At 40.1% G+C, this 21,654-nt stretch overlaps 1 protein-coding gene across 1 annotated transcript in view; it reads right to left on the reverse strand.

Moving 5' to 3' along the window:
- The window catches only part of PARP4 (poly(ADP-ribose) polymerase family member 4), a 124,276-nt gene that overhangs the window by 20,957 nt on the left and 81,665 nt on the right, over window positions 1–21,654 (reverse strand). Inside the window, exons 21-30 of the mRNA XM_045844759.1 lie at window positions 19,900–20,037; window positions 13,208–13,403; window positions 12,153–12,220; window positions 10,532–10,719; window positions 8,207–8,306; window positions 6,691–6,861; window positions 6,332–6,412; window positions 4,862–4,942; window positions 3,767–3,862; window positions 2,817–2,939 (exon numbers count right to left, since the gene is read on the reverse strand). Of these exons, the coding sequence (XP_045700715.1) occupies window positions 2,817–2,939; window positions 3,767–3,862; window positions 4,862–4,942; window positions 6,332–6,412; window positions 6,691–6,861; window positions 8,207–8,306; window positions 10,532–10,719; window positions 12,153–12,220; window positions 13,208–13,403; window positions 19,900–20,037 (1,242 nt within the window). The remainder of the gene's footprint in view (window positions 1–2,816; window positions 2,940–3,766; window positions 3,863–4,861; window positions 4,943–6,331; window positions 6,413–6,690; window positions 6,862–8,206; window positions 8,307–10,531; window positions 10,720–12,152; window positions 12,221–13,207; window positions 13,404–19,899; window positions 20,038–21,654) is intronic.

Consider the following 21,654-nt stretch of genomic DNA (forward strand, 5'->3'; position numbering starts at 1 on the left):
CCTCATTTTATCACTATTTTAGGATTTTATCTATCATATGCCTAAATCTGTTTCACTGTTTGGAAATACCCTTCAAAGACTTCCTCAAGGGATCACCATACCTGATATTAAACTGTACCACAAGGCTACTGTAATCAAAACAGTTTGGTACTGGCATAGGGACAGACACATAGATCAATGGAACAGAATAGAGAGCTCAGAAATAAAACCATGGCTCTATGGTCAATTAATATTTGACAAAGGGGGCATGAGCGTACAATGGAGTAAAAATAGCCTCTTCAACAAGTGGTATGGGGAGAACAGGAATGGTACACAAAACATGTAACTAGAAAATGAAACTAGCCCTGGCTGGCATAGCTCAGTGGATTGATCGTGGGCTGGGAACTAAAGTGTCCCAGGTTCGATTCCCAGCCAGGGTACATTCCTGGGTTGCAGGCCATAACCCCCAGCAACCGCACATTGATGTTTCTCTCTCTCTCTCTCTCTCTCTCTCTCTCTCTCTCCCGCCCTTCCCTCCCTAAAAATGGATGAATAAAATCTTTAAAAAAAAAGAAGAAACTAGACCACCAACTTATATGACAATAAATTCAAAATGGACAAAAGATTTAAATATAAGTCTTAACACTATAAATGTCCTAGGGGAAAACATAGACAGTAAAATTTCATATATCCCACATAGCAATATTTTTCCCAATATATCCCAGTATATATCCCAATATATCCCAGTATATCTCCTAGGGCAAGGGAAATAAAAGAACAAATAAACAAATGGGACTACATCAAATTAAAAAGTTTCTGCATGGCTAAAGAAACCATCATCAAAATGAAAAGGGAACCAACTATATGGGAGAATGTATTTGCCAATGATACATCAGAAAAGGGTTTAATTTCCAAAATATATAAAGAACTCAGAAAACTCCACACCAGGAAGATGAATGATCCAATTAGAAAATGGGCAAAGGACCTGAGCAAACATTTCTCCAAGGAGGACATACAGAAGGCCCCAAGACATATGAAGAGATGCTCAACGTCATTAGCCATCAAAGAGATGCAAATTAAAACCACAATGAGATATCAACTCAAACCTGTCACAACGGCCATCATTAACAAGTCAACAAACAAATGCTGGAGAGGCTGTGGAGAAAAGGGAATCCTAGTGCACTGTTGGTGGGAATGCGGACTGGTGCAACCACTGTGGAAAACGGTATGGAATTTCCTCAAAAACTTAAAAATGCATCTATCTTTTTACCCAGTGATTCCACTGCTGGGAATATACTCTAAGAATCCTGAAACACAAATTCAAAATTTGGGTACCCCAATATTCATAGCAGCACAATTTATAATAGCCAAGTGCTGGAAACAGCCTAAGTGCCCATCAGTAGATGAGTGGATCAAAAAGCTGGTGTATTTATACAACAGAATACTACATAGCAGAAAGAAAGAAGAAAGGCCTACATTTTGCAACAGCATGGATAGAACTGGAGAATATTATGCTAAGTGAAATAAACCAGTTGGTGAAACACAAGTATCATATGATCTCACAAAGAAGAGGAATCTAATGAACAAAATAAACTAATGAGTAAAACAGAACCAGAGGCATGGAAACATGGAACAAACTGACAGTGGCCAGTGGGGAGTGGTGAAGGGGATAATGTTGGGAAGGGGAAGGTACTAGTCAAAGAACATGTATGAATGAGCCATGAACGTGGACAACTGTGTGGGGCTTAACTGTGGGAGCAGGGTGTGGGCTGGGCAGTGGAGGAAAGCAAAGGAGGAAAAATTGGGATAACTATAATAGGATAACAATAAAAAATTTTAGAAAAAAGAACTATGAAAAAGAAACACACAAACAAAAAAACAAAGACCTCCTTAATGTTAGCTTTTTCAGTACAGTGTTGGTTTATTTACTTCTCTGGCTCATTTGAGGAAACATTTGTGGTTTTGTTGTTGATGTTTTGTTTATTTACCACCTTAAAACATACTAAACATTATTCTAATGTATGGTACCAGGTGGATACTAGACTTATCAGAGTGATCACTTTGTAAGTTATGTAAATGTCTAATCACTATGTTGTATACATGAAACTAATAAAATATTGTATGTCAACTACATTTGACAAATAAATTTTTAAAAATCATACTAAATATGACTTTATGAGCAAAGCCAATGACATCTAATATGTTTCTATGTTCTTAATTGACATCATAACTTTAAAATGAATCCAAGAAAAAGAATGTTGCCTATATTGTACAATATTTTCCAAAAATTCCTCTCCTCACAAATTTTTTTCCTTTAGATTCTAAATTCCTAAAATTTGTCAACTTTAGTTCTCTAACCTGGATACTTGAGAGCACTGTTTTACTCCTTTTCTTTTGAATATGCTTTTCAATGTTTAGTTAAGTCACATTTCTAAGTTCTGTTAAGTCTCTGGTTGTAAAGGCTACACAGTACAGAGCACTATAAACTTTAAGAAACCTTGGTGGTGAATTTAGGTTATTAGGTAAGACTTTTAACACTACTTCATGATGAATCTATTATATTACTGAGAGCAAATTACTTTAGCTTCCTATGTGATAGTTTATCTGTCTCAGAGAAATAGAACTACACTTTTCCCTTTTTGTACTAACAGCTACATTTCTATATGGTGACTTTCTCAGTCATGTAATAGCATTATTATAAATGTACAAGTGTTTGTATATGTATTCTGCATATACAAATATTAAGGCTTTGAAAAATATTATTTTTCAAAGAGTTCCCCTCACCACCATAAAAATAGGAAAACACAATACCAATCTATGCAGTAATTAATACTTACCTGGGGTATGCTGGCGACTGGGTGCTCTTCCTGCCAATTCATGTATGGCAGGAAATCTACATCTTCTTTGGCAATAAGTTCCAAAATATTTGGAGTACTAGGAAAAGGTGACTCATTTCCATCCTATATTGAATAACAATTAAGTAAAAACAAAACAGACATTATCAAATGAAATGATTATTATACATCCTAAAGCCCTGTGAATGTTTGGTTTGGAATATGTGTGGGTGTCAGATTGGATCCTGCATCCAGGGCCTCAGGTGAAGAGTAAAAGAGGTGAAGACAGACATCCTCATTTGAGTGGTATTCCTCTTTACTGAGCGGTCACTGAAGTAAGTGCCCTAAGTTTATGGGCTTTTCAGAGGGAAAGGGAAACCCAGGCCTTTTCTATTTTTTGAAGGGCTTGGATTAGTAAACAATGAGAAATGCCAAAAAAGTAACAAAATTGAAATAAATCTTAAAAGTACACATGAAACTAATTAATAATTATAACATTAAAAATAATAACATATGTATCTCATTTAGAGAGGTCACCACGGGCCCTCATGTTGAGACCCTGGCTTAATGACCCTCCACCTCCCCCCTCCTTGTTCATTCAGGCCAAGGATGTGGATATTGTCAGCGACAGAGTAAGAGTAATTTTGTTAACATGTAAACACAGAAAATAACCAAGGCCCTGGCCAGTATGGCTCAGTTGGTTGGAAGGTTGTCCCATAAACTGAAGTGTTGCAGGTACAATTCCCGGTTAAGACACATATCTAGCTTGTGGGTTCGGTCCAGGTCAGGGCATATATGAGAGGCAACTGACTGATGTTTATCTCTCACATCAATGTTCTCTCCTTTTATCTCCCTCCCTTCCCATCCTTCTAACTAAAATCAATAAGCATGTCCTCAAGTGAGGATTAAAAAAAAAAGAAAGATAAGAAACATGAATTAACACTATTACATACCCTTTTCTCAACAGCTACAAAGCTTGTAAATTGTGTTATAAGAGAGTTTTCTTTACTGAGTCGAATAATCAGAGATTTTAGGATATGCTTCTTCATCTAGGATAGAATAAAACAAATGCAAACATGTCTTGTTTTATTTTTTCATTAAAAGTGCATTAGGTAATCTAAAAGGTGTTGTTCTATAAAAAGCAAATCATTTCATAGGTAGAATTTCAAACTAAATATTGAGTCAATGTCCCTGTCTAAATATCTCAAGTTGGTGACTAAAAGTTCCCTACTCAACTGAGCAGCCAAGTTTTTGAAGGAATTCTATTTATAGAGCCCTTTGTAGATTACAAAGAACTCTCACTCTGGAGTATGCTGAACTTATGAAATCTTTTATAGGAAGTCTATGTGGCCCATTTTCAAGACCAGACTCTAAGGCATGGACAGGTGAAGTGCCTTATTCAGGACTGTCTGGTGGCAGGGCTGGTCAGGTCCCCCAGATATAAGAGGGCAGTAAGCAAAACAAACTCAAGGCTGTAATAGAAGGGCAGCACAGGACAGTGCTGAAGGCACAGGCCACGTATCATGAGCGGTAACTGTTCGCAAGGGAATGGATGGCTCTGTGTGGCATGCTGGTACCCTCTTTTGGGGATGGCATTGAGCCCTAATGCTTCTAAACTCATTTTAGATCAGAGCCTCAGAGGGGCCAGCAGGGCTGTCCTGGCTGAGTGGAACCCCCAGCCAGGGGCCTTGTCAGCCTAGAGAGGAGGGAGTAGGTGGCTTTTTCTGCGTTGTGTGTCCATAGGCAGGCTGCCCACCTGTCCTGCATCTGGCTCTTCATCAGGACAAGGGGACTATGACCATTAACAGCACGTAAGAGCTCTGAGGATAGATGCTCTCAAAGCCCTCTTCCAGCCTCTCTCTGATGGTCACAATCACCATGGAGTTCTCAAGAAGCCGCAGAGCACCCTGAACCCTGACATGACAATACATGCCCCTGATACTGCATGTATCTCCATCCTCTAGCCTCACTCTTCAGGTCTGTGGAAAAGTCCATTTAAGAAGAGCCATGAACAAAGCACAAAGATTTTTGCTGTGAAAAGAGCAGACCTCATGATCGGTTGCATTTTCATGGAGAATGCCAACTTCATAATCTCTGATCAGAGCTCGTGCTGTCAGCTTGTGAATCATCTGTGTGAGCAGCAAAGAAGGAAAGATTTGAATGTCTTTTAATTGCAGTCATACACAGAAACTCATTTTTTAAAACAGAGGTATAATCTACATATACTAAAGTTCACTATTCTAAAGTGTACAGTTTAATAAGTGTTAATAAACGTGTGTGACCACCACATTTATATAAAGACACAGAGTAGTCCCTTCACCTTATAAAACCCTGCATGCCCCTTTGCAGGCACCTCCAGACCCTGCCAATGGCTCACCTGTTTTCTGTCCCTAGAGTTTTGCTTTTTCTATAAAAGGCCTTTGCCAGTTCAATTTATTTCAAAAACTTTAAATTGTTCTACTGTAGGAGGAACCAGCTTAGTGCTGTGATGCCCTAGCATGAGTGTGGTCTCCATGCTGAAGGGCAGGAAGAAGGGCTCCTTCCTCTTCCTCTCAAATGACTACAAAACAGAGCAGATCTTAAATGGCCATATCTACTTTCAATGAGAAGTCTAATTCTTATCATTGTGTTATCGATCACATTACAGTTCACAGAGAAAGCACAACTATAAAAATTGTACTTTTATGAAAAATGACATCTTCCCAGGTACAATCCTTTTACTTTATTTCTGCCTAAAATTCAACTCATTAAATAACAAGGAAATTCCCTTATGTTCTATATATAAGTTACTGGCAAGTAATAATTATAATTATTGATTCAATGAGTGCTAAAAAAGCCATATTGTATTTAAACAAAACAAAACAAAACAAAACAAAAAAAATCCCCAACCCAGCAATGTTTGGGAAGTGGTTTCTCCGGCTTTATAAATACTCCTATGAAAAGAAAGCTACATATACTATAGCATAGATAGGTTAGGAATTTTCTAGGTCAAACTACAGTAGATTAAATACTAATGCAAACACTACAAACTTTTTAGTGCTAATTCATTTGTTCTTAATCAAAAAGTAGAAAAATAAACATAGCCTCAATAAATGTTTTATTTAGTTTACTACTGTTATTTACTATTTTAAAATAATATAGGTGCCCCAACCAGTGTGGCTCCATTGGATAGGTGTCATCCCACAAAGTGATAGTTGCTGTGATTCCTGGTCAGGGCACATGCCTGGTGGGGACTAGGTCCCCAGTTGGGGGTGTGCAAGAGGCAGCCATTTGATATTTCTCTCTCACGTCCAGGTTTCTCTCCCTCTCTCTCCTTTTCCCTCTCTCTAAAAAATAAATAAATAAATAAAATCTTTAAAAAAAGAAAAGAATCTGGAGGAAACTGTCCTCATTTGTACTGAAATGTCAACACAGAAAAACAGCAATAACAAAGGAAACATACTGAGAATTCTACATTAAAATATAAAATTATTACAGCTTTCAAGCACTAGGTCCACAATTTAAGTTTTGAATCTTACAGTTCCAGTTGTCTTCTGAAGTTCACTAGTTGATACCATTGTAGAAAATTCTTTTCCTTGAATTAATGCACACAGAGTTGCCTGAAGTGGGAAAAAAAAATTCCTTATTACCTTTTCCACTCCCCAGTATTTTGGTCAGTCTGACAGTGATTCTTTTAGCGATTTCCTTTCTCTTTTCAAGGGAAATTAAAAGGCTTTCCAGGGCCCCTGGTAAACCACCCAGTGTGTTCCCAGAAGGAGAAAATTTGCCAACATATGATTCAGTGAAGAAGGAGAGGAAAAAAAATCTGACAGAAAAGAAAATTACTAGCAAAATACATTGCTCTTCCCACAGTGAAACAAACTATGTGCCTCTTTACCTGAGTACAATGAGGAGTAAAGCTGTAGACCAGGAGCCGGTCATTGTGGAACAAGGCCTGCACGTGGGCTGGGGCCTGCAGGGGCTCTGGTGCGTCTGCACCAAACTGATGCCATTTCACAGAGACCGAGTGGCAGCTCGGGGATTGAGACCGAGTCATTTGGTCTTCTATCTATTTGTTAAAGAAGAATTATTTCTCTTTCAATATTGTATCCAGAAAATAGTTACTGAACACTTAAACTTTACGTTCTATTCTTTGGGACTGATAACTCTTTTTTTTTAATGCACTAGCACATTATTTAAATGTCAAAACATCCTAAAATGATTGCACTAGTTAATTACTAATATACAGCTCTGGCATGGAGTAAATTCCAGTTATAAAAATTAATCCTATAAAAGACTTGAGTAGACAGTTCTCTAAAGAAGATACATAAATGGCTAATAAGCACATAAAAAGATGTTCCACATCATTAGTCATTAGGAAAATGCAAGTCAAAACCCCAGTGAGATACAAATGCACAACCATTAGCATGGTTATTATAAAAACAAAACCAAAAAATGGTAAATAAGGACTGACCAGGATGTAGAAAAATTGGAGCCCTGGTATGTTGCTGAAGATGTAATGAAATGGTGCGGCAACTGTATGAACAATGGCATGGCAGTCCCTAAAAAAACTAACCCTAAAATTACCATATGATTTGGCAATTCCTCTTCTGGGTATATGCCTAAAACAACTGTAATGAGTGTTTCAACCCATCCTTGTGCACCAACACTCACAGCACCATGGTTCACAACAACCAAAGGTAGAAACAACCCAACTGTCTACCAGTAAATGAATGGATAAACAAAATGTGGTAGATACAGACAATGAATATTATTCAGTCATTAAAAAGGAAGATAATTCTGACACATGGTACCACATGGATGAATCTTGAGGACATTATGCCAAATGAAGTAAACTGGGCATGAAAGGACAAATACAGTAAGATTCCACTTACAAGGGATATCTAAATATCTAAAGCAGTCAACTTTATAGAAACAGAAAGTAGAAGGGTGGTTGCCAGGGGAGGGAGAGAAAGAATCAGTTGTTGTTTTATGGGTATGGAGTTCTGTTCGAGAAGATGAAAAGATTCTGGAGATGGAGTGTGGAGATAGTTGTACAACAATGTGAACACACTTAATGCTACTAACTGCCCACTTAAATATGATTGAAATGGCAACTTTTATGTTTATTTTGCCACAATGAAAATTAATTTTAGTAAAACATGTATAATACTTCACTTTTAAAAGTCAACCCAAGACATTTGATAACGCAGAAAACAAACCACTAACTAGGAGAATGACCCAATTTTGCATTCACTGTGCTCCTGTCAAGGAGGGTCACCAGAGGTGGGTGCACATTGTGGGGCCTCTGCCTCTTTCTAGCTCCTGTTCCCATTCATGAAAACATGAATGTATAAAGATAACATTTCCACATGGAAACATGAGACTAGTAATAATGTATTTGAGAAACGTACCTGTTTTTTCCAACTATGTTTGGATTTTGAGTTAAAATATTCAAATAGTCCAGCACCACATTGGGACAGAGTCCTTAAGATATGACGATTTGCTGTAGAACTGATCACATTTCACAGGCATTACTTTTTAAGAAATTCTAGAAACATTTTAGAAGTCCATGTAGTTAATAAGATTGACACAGTTCAAAACCCAACATAAGAGACATTACATACAGAAAAATTTATTTTTCTATAGCTGAGGTTCAGGAGATAAAACATATGACAGACAGTATGAAACATCAAAAGGTTTGGGTAACAAGCTGCACACATCAGAGGGCTTATTTCTCTCTCATAACAGAATAAAAGCAGAAATTCTTGACTTTTGATTTACTGAAGGAGGAAGCAGATGATTCTTCTGCAAAAAAAAAAAAAGAATCCCAAAAAGTACCAGAATGCTGATAAAGCTCAACCTACTTTCAAGGAGTGTCAAAGCTACCCAAATTTGATTCCAAAGGCCAAGAAATGGCATAGGGGTTAATAAAGTCTATGGCTTGAAATCTGATCCACATCTAGATAGCAAAAGGTATAAATAAGTAACTCTCATCCTAGCAAAGATAATCTGGTATTTAAATGACAATGTAGTTTTAAATTTCTCTCAATAATCCTACACCTATCAAGAATGACTTTCTTAAAGAGTTTCCTCCTGAAATATTAAAGAAATGATCAATAACTTTTCAGAAAGAGAACTTAAGAAAGTTATCTCTGAAACATATTTTAGCATATTGATAAAAGTTAGATTTGTCTTCAGTCCTTGAAATTAACTGGTGGATTATAACACTAATTAGAAAATCCTTCAGCTGGAGTTTAACTGCATTTTATAAATTCCATCCGTTGGTGGGGCTACTTGGAACCTTTTGTGTGTGTGGACTTGTTACAATGGCAGGAGGAATCATCTCTACTCCTGGAGAGTTCCCAGCATTTTGCTGGAGTTTTTGAACATAAATGAGGCAGAAACATTTAGAAAGGTCCTGAAAACTGGACCGAAAGTCAGTAACAATTACAATTCCCCAGCTGGGTCATGTCAACCACAGTGTGTGAGAGCACAGTCAGCCCTCACACCCCCTTTCCTTCCTGTCTGGCTCTTAGGATCCCATCTTCCTTTGAGGTTCCAGATTACTCTCTGTCTCCCACATGCAGTACTGCAGCCTCAGCTGAGCAGTGTTTGTCCTACAACAGACCCTCAGCAAATACACACAGCCTTGTATGCTGAGACACCTGAGCCTGACCACAGCACAGCGGACCCCTGGCACACAGTGTGGGGAGCAGGCAGGTATTGCTGTGACCAGGAAGATGAAAGAGGGAGCCGATTCAGACAGGGAAAAGACACCTCCCTGCAGCAGGCTTAGGGCTGGCCACCTGGTATCAAAAGGTGCAAGTTATTCACTGTTGGACACACTTCCTGGTTGGTGAGTAATGCCCTGTTAGGCCTTAGATTACAGAAAACAGGACTAGGAGCTGGGACTGAAGAGGTGCAGAGAAGAGCCCTCTGGGCAGGTAGGGAGAGCCATCCAGGGGCAATAAGGGCCCAGATCACTACAGAAGCCCAGGGGCCTAGGACAGCACAGTGTGAGGGAAGGGAGGCCTGGTGACTGCTTGTCAGGAGGGTGACTGTGGGTGGGAAGCACAGGTAGGCACAGGACAGGTATGTTCTGTGCAAACACCAGTCTGACCTCTTTGGTTTAGTGTTTTCCTTCTATTTACATCATATGCCTCAGTTCAACCAGAAAAGCTAACTATAATTGTGGAGGGGGTTTATTCCAACATAATAGGGTTTAGACTCCCCAGAGAAAGATTCTCCGTACATCTCAGGGTTTGACAATGTGAACCTTAGTGGTAAGGTGCTATCAGGAGCAGAGCAGCGGGATGGGGCCCTAAAGCAGTAGGCCCTGCAACCCCAGTCAGAAACCACCTTGCGCTTCTCAGGATAGGTTGGAAATTTGGACTTCTAGGCAAAGTAACACTAATATTGATTTGGTGCTTGCTATGGGCCAGTTTTGCTTTCTATACGTGAGTTCATTTAGCCCTCAGAGGTAGTGTTTACATCATCACCTTCATGTTATAGAGATTAAACAAATTGCCCAAGGTCATGGCTAATAAGTGGCTGGCTCGGGAGTTGAGACCCACGCAGTCCGGCTCACAGCCAGACTGGGCTCCATAACTGTACCCTAAACAGCTTCTCTACACAAGTATCAACCTTACAATTGCCGAGAACCCTCTGTGAGCCAAGACATCCCCTCCCAGGTTGCTTCCCACTGTGGCCTTCATGGGCAATGACCTGCCACTCACCCGACCCCGCAGGAGAACAGCCGGGTGTGCTGCACGTGCCTCTTCACGAGCTGCAGAGTCAGGCGCTCCTCCTGCAGGTGGCCATCGGATATGAGGAGGATGTTCCTTAACCCTTGAGAGGGAGGCAGTAAACTTAAATATCGAAGCGTTTTCCAGAAGTCGGTGTTTCCCATGGTGGGCAAGGCAGACTGGAGAAAATGAAGAGAAAAATTATCCCTTTTTGGAGGATATTCAATGTTCACTCTAGTCATTTACTGAGCATGTCTCTCAATGAGGGTTTAGAAGTATTGTCACTAAAAAGTTACTTTTCTCTAATTAAACTTTGTGGAACAACTGTATTTACATCCTTTGAGTTTATTTCATGTCACACAGTATCTACAATATTATCAATCAGCACTTATCTATTCTTTTATGGTTTTCAAAGAACTACTACATTAAATACCCCTGTGTGACAGATACTGGCCAGCAGTATCCATGGCCGCTGCAGATGCTCAAGAAATGAGAAAACATACACATGGACTACTGAGTCCTGTGGAGGAATAGGAATGGCATGGCCACTCTCTCTAGTGGAGAGCACCCTGTTTTCCTGCCCAAGCAGGCTTTTATTAAGAATACAGATAGAGTTTGTTGATTACAGTCTGGCAGGGAAGATCAAACGAATAGGTAATTTTCAAAGGGGCTGACAGAACTCACGCTGAGATTTGGGAGTTTTATCACTTAAAAAGACTACAGGACCTAAAAGCTAGTTTTGTTTCCTGCCTGTGCCTTCATATTATAATTCAAGAGCATCCTCCAGCAAGCAGCTCTCACAGGATCTTGCATATCCTATGCCTCGGTCTAATTACCCTGGGGGTCCGCTGACTCTGGTCTGGACTGCACCGCCCCTGTTATTCCCACAGGCCTGAGTCGGGCAGAGGAGACAAAGGCAGCCGGGAGACTTGGATTTCTCACAGCCAGAACAAGGACTCAGGCTTTGTCAAAGCCGGGGGGGTGGGGGGGGCAGGGGTTGATGTCAATCACTCCCTCATTTCCACAGTCCCCTGAGACTCTTCCCTGGGGCCTCCATGTGATCATGCCTGTCTTAGATTCATTTTCTTTTTAGAGAATTGTTACCCATCATTGACTGCCGATCATGCAATGGGAGCCAGGCATTAGAACAGGCAGCACTCATGCCAGGGAAATAAGTTTTGTCTCCTTAGTGTCTCCTGATTTGGAGGTCTCTTACTCAGCCTTAGCCATGGGGGTTACAGCTTCCTGAGACCAGGCAGGGTGGACCCCACACCCTTGGGCCTGCCAGCCTGGACTGAAGTGGAGACTTGGTTGTACTGAGCGTGCTCCATATAAAACACAGGAGAAGAGAGACAGAGGAAAACACTGTTAAACTGTTAATGCTAAACTGTTAATGCTCATTGGTGGGACTGTGGGCGATATTCTCTTTCTTCCCTTTTTAATTTCCAGTTTTTCTTCAGTGAGTTCACATTGCTTTCATCAGTGAAATGAAAGACCCCACCAACATGCAAAGTGGAAAGGCTGGGGCTGTTGTGACACTGCTTCTCTCACGCAGCACTGATAAAAATGGACAGACGGACACTCAGGAGGAGAAGGAGGGGCTTTTACTCACCGTAATGAATTCAGCTGGCACATCACTGCTTGTGATGAACTTAGAAAATGGAAATAACTCCTTGTATCCTATGTAATGAGATTGGTGTGAGGTATTGCCATGAACTATTAACTTTATTGACTACTAACAAACAGTGAAGCTTGATAATTTTAACATATAAGTTAAAATCACCACAGCAGTCCTTTAAATAATAAATTCTCGTGCAAACTATGTACTCTACTGTGCAAAACGTTCTGAGTCAAATTATGTGTGCAGACTGTTTGTTTTGTAGTAGATTGCTTATTCAAAGTCAGATGCAGGTATCACGATAACACAGTCAGCCTGGCCACCAGAGGGACACATTCTCCTTCCATGACCTCTGCCTCCAGCAGTGGCAGACCTTGGCTCCTTCATAAAGGGGCTAGGCCTTTGCTAAATGACACAGAAGAACCAACAGGACATGAGGTCCCTCACTGCACTTTGTGATCCTTCCCTCATCGCTACAGTGCCTTCTTCTGGTGGCTGATATGGTCCTGGGCCCCCATCAGGACATGGCATTACCTATTTTCTAATAGGGCTGATCTCATGCTTGCTGAGATCATTCCTTATAAATTTTCTACTACAGTACTAATCTCAAATGTTTTTCCATATCCATGGGATGCTCATAATCATCAGACCAAAGGTCTTGCATTTGGTCTAGCTGGAGATAATGACTGTAGTGTTTATTTAGCACTTACTAGGAATGACACCCTGTTTCAAATCCTTTACATCCATTATCTCACTCCTCACAACCACATTGTGAGGTAGGAACTATTATTACCCTCAGAATACAGATGAGGAAACTGAGGCACAAAAAGGTCAAGTAACTTGTCCCCGCAAGGGGACACTCAGAGCTACTTAAGTTGTAGAGCTGGGATTTGAACCCAGGGACCTGGGTCCAGAATTCTTGAACACTGTGCTATGTTAATTCTCACTGCAAAGGTCAGGTCAGGACACTGACAGCCATCATCTCTGCCCATAAACATGATGATATTAAGGAGGAGGCTCACTGTGGATGCCAGTCAAAGATCACTCACCTGAACCAAACTTGACAATGTTTATCTTCTGCTTCTTACCCACCAAGGACAGTGCATATAAGGCAATTTGCTTGGCTTGAAAGAATGTCACACCCTCCATGGAATTGGAGCAGTCGAGACATATAACCATTTCACTCTCCTCAGCTGCATCAGGGAGGGTGATGTTGAGGTCTGGATGGAAAACGAGCATGCAGGCCTGCGAGGAGAGAGAGGCGCTAGACTAATGTTTCTCATAATGTAAACCCGTCTGGCTGGTTCAAAACAGCATAAATCTGTGTGTCAATGACCACAACACTTTGCTCCCAAAACCCACCCACACAATCTCTCCAAACAGCACACATGTGTTTGGGATAGACTAATGATGAGGAGGGCCTCCCTATAAATCGTGAAGACTCCCTGGGTTAAGGCACCAATTTATTGGCATTCCCACCAATACTGCCCAAGAACTCTCCTTTCTCTGCATCCTTTCCAACACTTGTCTTTTGTCTCTTTGATGATAGCCATTCAAACAGGCATGAGGTGGTATCTCAGAACAGTGATGTTGAGCACTTTTTTTCCCCACATACCCGTAGCCATCTGCATGTCCTCTTTGGGAAAATGTCTGTTCAAATTCTTTGCCTATTTTTAAATCAGATTATTAGTGTTTTTGCTCTTGAATTGTATGAGTTTCTTACATATTTTAGATATTAACTCCTTATGTGATATATATAGTTTGCAAATATTTTCTCCCATTCCATAGGTTGCCTCTTCATCTTCTTGATGGTTTTCTTTGCTGTGCAGAAGCAGCTTTTTATTTTGATATAGTCCTACTTGCTTATTTTGCTTTCGTTGCTTGTGCTTTTGATATCATATTAAAAAAATTGTTAGCAAGACCAATGCCAAGGGGCTTTCTTTTTGAAGTTACATAGTTTCAGAAATTATATTTAACTCTTTAATCCATTTTGAGTTATTTCTGTGAGTGGTATAAGATAGGGGTCCATTTTCAAAAGGTATGTGGTTATCCAGTTTCTCCAAAACCATTTATTGAAAAGACTATCCTTTTGTTATTGGGTATTCTATTTTTAAGTATATTTTATTGATTATGCTATTAGTTTTCCTAATTCCCCCCCTTTATTCCCCCTCCACTCTGCACCCCACAAACCTCCAGCATTCCCCCAGTTTAGTTCATGTCCATGGGTTGTACACATAAGTTATTTGACTTCTCTGTTTCCTATATCATTTTTGATCTCTCCCTATCCATTTTATGCCTACCAATTATAATTCTTATTCCCTGTACCTTTCCCTCCTATTCTTCCCCTCCCCTTCCCCACTGAAAACTCTCCACATGACGTCCATTTCTCTGATTCTGTTTCTGTTCTAGTTGTTTGCTTAGTATTTGTTTTTGTTATATTGTTTTTTCTTTAGGTTCAGTTGTTGATAGTTGTGAGTTTGTTGTCATTTTACTGTTCATAGTTTTTGATCTTCAATTTCTTAGAAAAGTCCCTTTAACATTTCATATAATAAGGCCTTGGTGATGATGAACTCCTTTAACTTGACCTTCTCTGAGAAGTACTTTATCTGCCCTTCCATTCTAAATGAAAGCTTTGCTGGATAGAGTGATCTTAGATGTAGGTCCTTGCCTTTCATGACTTGGAATACTTCTTTCCATCCCCTCCTTGCCTGTAAGTTTTCTTTTGAGAAATCAGCTGATAGTCTTATGGGAACTCCTTTGTAGGTAACTATCTCCTTTCCTCTTGCTGCTTTTAAGATTCTCTTTATCTTTAATCTTGGGTAACTTAATGATGATGTGCCTTGGTGTGTCCAGTTCCTCTTTGGGTCCAACTCTTTGGGACTCTCTGGGTTTCCTGGACTTCCTTGAACTCTATTTCCTTCACCAGATTGGGGAAGTTCTCCTTCATCATTTGTTCAAATAAGTTTTCAATTTCTTTTTTTAAACATATTTTATTAATTATATTATTACAGTTGTGCCAATTTTTCCCCCTTTGCCCCACCTCTACCCAACCTGGAACACCACTTCCCTCCAGCATCCCCCCCGCCACCACTCCTACTTAGTTCATATCCATGGGGCCTGTGTATAAGTTCTTTGGTTTCTCCATTTCCTATATTGTTCTGAACACTGCCCTGTCTATTTTGTACCTGACAATTATGCTTCTTTTAAAACTATGGTTCTTTTTATTTAAAGAATATCAATATATGATAACTCCAATTATAGTTTTAAGGGTGTTACATGTATTTCTTAGTGTTTTTAAATTAAATCACTTATTTATTTATTAATATATTTTATTGATTATACTATTATAGTTGTCTCATCCCCTACTTTACTCCCTCTGCTCTGAATACCCCCTCCCACCCACATTCCCCCCTTTTAGTTCATGTCCATGGGTCTTACATATAAGTTCTTTAGTTTCTACATTTCCTATACTATTCTTAATCTCCCCCTGTCTATTTTCTACCTACCATTTATGCTACTTATTCGCTGTACCTTTTCCCCCTCTCTCCCTCTCCCCTTCCCCTGTTGATAACTCTCCATGTGATCTCCATTTCTGTTCCTGTTCTAGTCGTTTGTTTAGTTTCTTTTTGCTTTTGTTTTAGGTGTGGCTGTTAATAACTGTGAGTTTGCTGTCATTTTACTATTCATATTTTTTATCTTCTCTTTCTTAGATAAATCCCTTTTAACATTTCATATAATAAGGGCTTGGTGATGATGAACTCCTTTAACATGACCTTATCTGAGAAGCACTTTATCTGCCCTTCTATTCTAAATGATAACTTTGCTAGATAGAGTAATCTTAGATGTAGGTCCTTCCCTTTAATGACTTGGAATTCTTCTTTCCATCCCCTCCTTGCCTGTAAGGTTTCTTTTGAGAAATCAACTTATAGTCTTAAGGGAATGCCTTTGTAGGTTACTGTCTCCTTATCTCTTGCTGCTTCTAAGATTCTCTCATTTTTAATGTTGGCTAATGTAATTATGATGTGCCTTGGTGTGTTCCTCCTTGGGTCCAACTTCCTTGGGACTCTCTGAGCTTCCTCGACTTGCTAGAAGTCTATTTCCTTTGCCAGATTGGAGAAGTTCTCCATTACTTGTTCAGATAAGTTTTCAATTTGTTGCTCTTCCTCTTCTCCTTCTGTCACCCCTATAATTCAGATGTTGGAACATTTAAAGATGTCCTGGAGGTTCCTAAGCCTCTCCTCATTTTTTTTTTGAATTCTTGTTTCTCCATTCTTTTCTGGTTGAATGTTTCTTTCTTCCTTCTGTCCACACCATTGGTTAGAGGCCCACTTTCCTTCCCATCACTGTTGGTTCCCTGTATATTTTCATTTCACTTAGCATTGCTTTCATTTTTTTCATCTAATTTGTGACCAAATTTAACCAATCCTGTGAGCATCCTGACTACCAAGTGTTTTGAACTGTGCATCTGATAGGTTGGCTGTGTCCTTGTCACTTAGTTGTATTTTTTTTCTGGAGCTTTGATCTGTTCTTTCATTTGGCCATTTTTTTTTTTTTTTTTTTTTTTGGTCTCGGCCTGCCTGCTATGTATAAGGGGTGGCGTCTTAGGTGTTTACCAGGGAAGGGTAACCCATGTAACTGCTTTGTGATGATGTATATTGGGAAGGGGTCCAAGAGGGAACAATGGTGCTTGCTCCACTCTCTGCCGGATTTCAGTTACTTCTTCCACTACCCACAAGCACAGTAGGCCACTCTGTTGCTGATTCCTGGGTGGGCTGGTTTGTGTATGTTCTAGGACCCTGTGGGTCTCTCCAGCAAACTCTTCTGTGAGGCTGGGAGTTTCTCCCATTGCTGCCTCAACCCCTATAGTTGTTTTCAATCAGTTGTTTGAGGCTTTATTTCCCCATGCTGGGACCCCAGGTTGCACAGTCTGCCTTGGTCCCCAGGTGTTCCTCCTGGTTTATCTGCACATGAATGTGGTACTACCGGCTCCACCAGCCACCACCTTGCCCACCCCAGTCCTCTACCACCACTTTGCTGGGAGTCCTCTCTGCCTGGTTGCCCATCTCCGCCCCTCCTACTGGTCTGAATGGATGTTTCTTCTTTAACCCCTTGGTTATCAGACTTCCATACAGTTCGATTTTCTATCAGTTCCAGTTGTTTTTTGTTTTTAAATTATTGTTGTCCTTCTTTTGGTCGTGCGAGGAGGCACAGTGTGTCTACCTGTGCCTCCATCTTGGCTAGAAGTCCTAAGTTTTCAATTTCTTGCTGTTGTTCTTCTCCTTCTGGCATCCCTATAATTCAGATATTGGAATGTTTTTTAAGTTGTCCCAGAGGTTCCTAAGCCTCTCTTCATTTTTTTGAATTCTTGTTTCTTCATTCTGTTCCAGTTGGATGTTTACTTCTTCCTTTTGTTCCAAATTGTTCATTTGAGTCCTGGTTTCCTTTCTGTCACTGTTGGTTCCCTGAATATTTTGCTTTATTTCACTTTGGGTAGCCTTCATTTATTCCTTCATTTTGCAACCAAGCTCAATCAGTTCTGTGAGCATCTTGATTACCAGGGTTTTGAACTCTCCATCAGATAGATTGGTTATCTCCTTGTTACTTAGCTCTTTTTCTGGAGTTTTGCGCTGTTCTTTCATGTGGGCCATATTTCTTTGTCTCAGCACTCCTGTTATGTTGTAAGGGGTGGGGCCTTAGGTATTCACCAGAGCAGGGCAACCCTCCTTGCTGCATTGTGGCATTGCCTGTGGGGGAGGGGCCAGAGAGGGAACAATGCAGTTCCCCTGCTCAGCTCTAGCTCACTTTCCAACGATCTGCAGTGTGAGACTGGGAGTTTCTCCCACCACAGCAACCTCCATATTCCAAGTCAGTTCTAAGTCTCAGTTGCCCTTTCAGCCAGCACTATCCATGCAGTCTGTCACATTGTGGGGGTTTCTCTCAGCGGGTCCCACCCGTGCTGTCCTCCGCCTCACCAGATTCTTACCAATCTGGTTGTTCTGGGTGACTGTTTCTTTAATTCCTTGGTTGTCAGAGCTCTGCACAGTTTGATTTTTTGGCACTTCTGGTTGTTTATTGATGTTAGATTGGTTGTTATCCTCCTTTTGGTTGTGCAAGGAATTGAAGGGTTCTACCTACACCTCCATCTTGGTCAAAACTCCAGCCAGTACATCCTTGATATTTCCAATCAATCCAGCCCACAGCCCTGTTCATGGAGCAATACTGACAGCTTCAATGTTCTATTTCTGACTGTTTCTGACCTACTAGCTACAGATTAGAGGTTCCAACAGTCTCCTCAGGATTTCCCAGAGCAGCTCACAGAATGCAGAGAAACATTTTACTTACTAGATTACCACTTTTCTTAAAGGATATAACTCAGCAACAGCCAAATGGAGAGGCAGAGGGCACAGAACTTCCACACCCTCTTTACCAGCCAGTATTCCAGAATCTCCATGTGTTTGCTGCTTGGAAGACCTCTCTCTTTATTGAGTATTCTTGGCTCCCTTGTCAGATATTCATTGACCATAAATGCATAGGTTTATTTCTGGGCTCTGAATTCTATGCCAGTACCATATTGTTTTACTATAGCTTTGTAGTATAATTTGAAATCAGGAAGTACAATGTTTCTGGCTTTGTTCTTCTTTCTCAAGATTTCTCTATTTGTGGTGTTTTGTGGTTCCATCATGGAATACCTTTCCATTTATTTGTGTCTTCTCCAATTTCTTTTATCAATGTCTTATAGTTCTGAGTGTACGGATCTTCCATCTCCTTGATTAAATTTATTCCTAAGTATTTTATTGTTTTTGTTGGTATTGTAAATAAATTATTTTATTTCTTTTACAGAAGTTCGTTGTTAGTATACAGAAATACAATTGATTTTTGTATACTGGCCAAGTTTGGTGGCCTTACCTCCAGGGGATCCTGGACCACAGCTGACAGTGGCAAGATCCAGTTCACTGGCCACATCAGGGTTTACAACTGGGACCAAGTTTTGTATGCCTATTACTTAGTGCTGAAGTGGATCCAACTTCTCCTGACATCTCCTGGGATGGCATATAATGCTGATGACAGGTCCCAGCTAAAAAGGGCTGTAGCCAATTTCTCAGGGATATGAAGCCGTTTCTATTTCAGAAGCCAGGTCCATTGCCAACAAGTCAGCGGTCTATGTGTGAGCCTGCTCACTCAAAATGACTTTCCTGGGTTTTGGAATTCACTGGGATTTCAGTTTCCTAACTGGATTCCAAAGCTCTTACATAGGCAAGATGGATGGACAGATGTCAAATTACAGTTGGTGGGGAAAATACATGCAAGTGACATTTATTCAGCCATCTTGTTGATGTCGCTTTCAATTTTTATTTTCAGAAGTAGAGATTTTTTTTGTCACTGCCATACAAAATGGTCATATGGCAATAAATAATTTTGTTGCTTTGTATTTCAAAACTACAAAAACTATATAGGTGCACCGTGTGAAGGCAGATATCTAAAGTCAGATTTTCCTTTTAGTGGGGATTAAGGTAAAATTTATAATCTTTACAAGGCTCTAAACCATAAGGGGGTTTTGGTTGAAACCTCAAAAGTTTGTCATGATTGATATCATAAGTAATTTTAGTTGTAGAATCTTGGGATGGGGAGAGCTCATTTAGTAATGCTAGTTTTCAAGACTCACAATAATTTTCAAGTTTAAATAATTTATTCCAAAATATTTTTTCAATAGCTTTCTACTTTTAAGTAAGAAGGACTATACCTCACTTTCCTTTTCTGGATGTTTTTCAACCCACATTCTTGGGAGATATGCATCAGACAAACCAATGCGGAGAGAAAATCCACTGCTGTCTAAGGAGCTCCTGTCCATGGTGCTAATCACAGCTTTGCAGTCTGTACTCTACAAACAAACAGCCATGACAACAAAGTGAATAATGGAATATCACAGTACCAGTATGCACTTACCTGTCAAGTAGTAAAGACCTGCATAATTTATATAGCTCCATTAAGAATCAAATTTATAGTAACAAATTCTAAAATCATGAACTGTAGCTTTTAGAAGTGTAACCAGTACCTTATCACCTACCCTCCTGAAATTCTAAGGTTGATATAAATTTAGGTAAGTTTGAGACAGCCTCAAATTCTGGGTCCAAAGATTATCAAATCTGTGAATCCAGTTACACTTCTCTGGAGATTGCTATACCAGACAGTCATAACTTAGAATAGCAAAATAAAAAATTCAACAGAAATCTGAGGATTATATCTTATTTTAACTTTATATTTTTATGAATATAAAATCACTTCAAACTTAAAAAAATTTATTTATTAATTTTAAAGAGAGAGAGAGAAAAGAAGGGAAGAAGGGAGAGAGGGCGGAGGAGAGACAGAGAACCTCAGATTGTTGTACCACCCATTAATGAATTAATTGGTTGCTTCTTTATGTGACCTGATAGGAATTGAACCTACTACCTTGGAGTTATTGGGACTATGCTCTAATCAACTGAGCTACCCAGACAGGGCCAGTATAAAATGACATTTAAACATGTAGATTCTGCCTGGCTGGTGTGGCTCAGTGAACTGAGAGCTGGTCTGCAAACCAAAGGGTCACTGATTCAATTCCCACTTAGGGCACATGCCTGGGTTGCAGGCCAGGTGCCCAATTGGGGGCACATGAGAGGCAACCACACATTGACGTTGCTCTCCCCTTTTTTCCTTCCCTTCCCCTTTCTCTAAAAATAAAATAAATAAAATATTTTTAAAATAAATAAATAAAAATGCAGACACTAAGCTTTAAAATCATAAAGACAATGTGGTAGATTATAAAATGACCACAAAGGCTTTCCACTCTGGTGTGCTATCCTTAGCAATGCGATTTGCAGCTCCTTCTGTAAGAAGGTGGCATCTTTTCCTCTGCCTTGACTCTGGAGTTGGCCAACATGACTTGCTTTGGCTAGTGGGATATCGGCAGATGTGAGGCAGACAGAGGCTTGAAAAGCATTTGTGCAGTGGTGCCTGCCTTCCCTTGTTGCTACTGCAAAATCTTGGTACTATAAGAAGGGAAACCACGCCCCCACCAAACTGGAATTATATTCTGGAAGGCGAGCCCCTCTGTAGTACAGGCTTCCCCCACTTGGTGAGTGTTCTAGGAACCCATTTCTATCAGTGTACCAGCTGACACTGTGGTGAGATACTGTGTTCGGCTTCAGTGAATTTTTTTTTGAAGACTCAATGCGTTTGTCCATTTCGAGATGGGGGATTTACAAATGCACCTGTCCACACTGCACTGAGTGTTCAGCAGTTTTCTACCAAAAACCGGTGTGACCCACCCTCCCTAGTCACCCAATCTGTCCCCGAGTGACATTGTTTTGTTTCCCTGGATGTAAAAAGTCATCCAGTGGAAACGTTTTGCTGATGTAGAATAGGTAAAACAAAAACCAGCAGAAGCACTACAACACAGGTGTCAAACACAAGGCCCAGGGGCTAAATCTGGCCCTCCACCTTATTTTATTCAGACTGG

This window comes from Phyllostomus hastatus, unplaced genomic scaffold (genome assembly GCF_019186645.2).
Source record: "Phyllostomus hastatus isolate PE091 unplaced genomic scaffold, TTU_PhHast_1.1 phas_contig_41, whole genome shotgun sequence".
Lineage (NCBI taxonomy): Eukaryota > Metazoa > Chordata > Mammalia > Chiroptera > Phyllostomidae > Phyllostomus > Phyllostomus hastatus.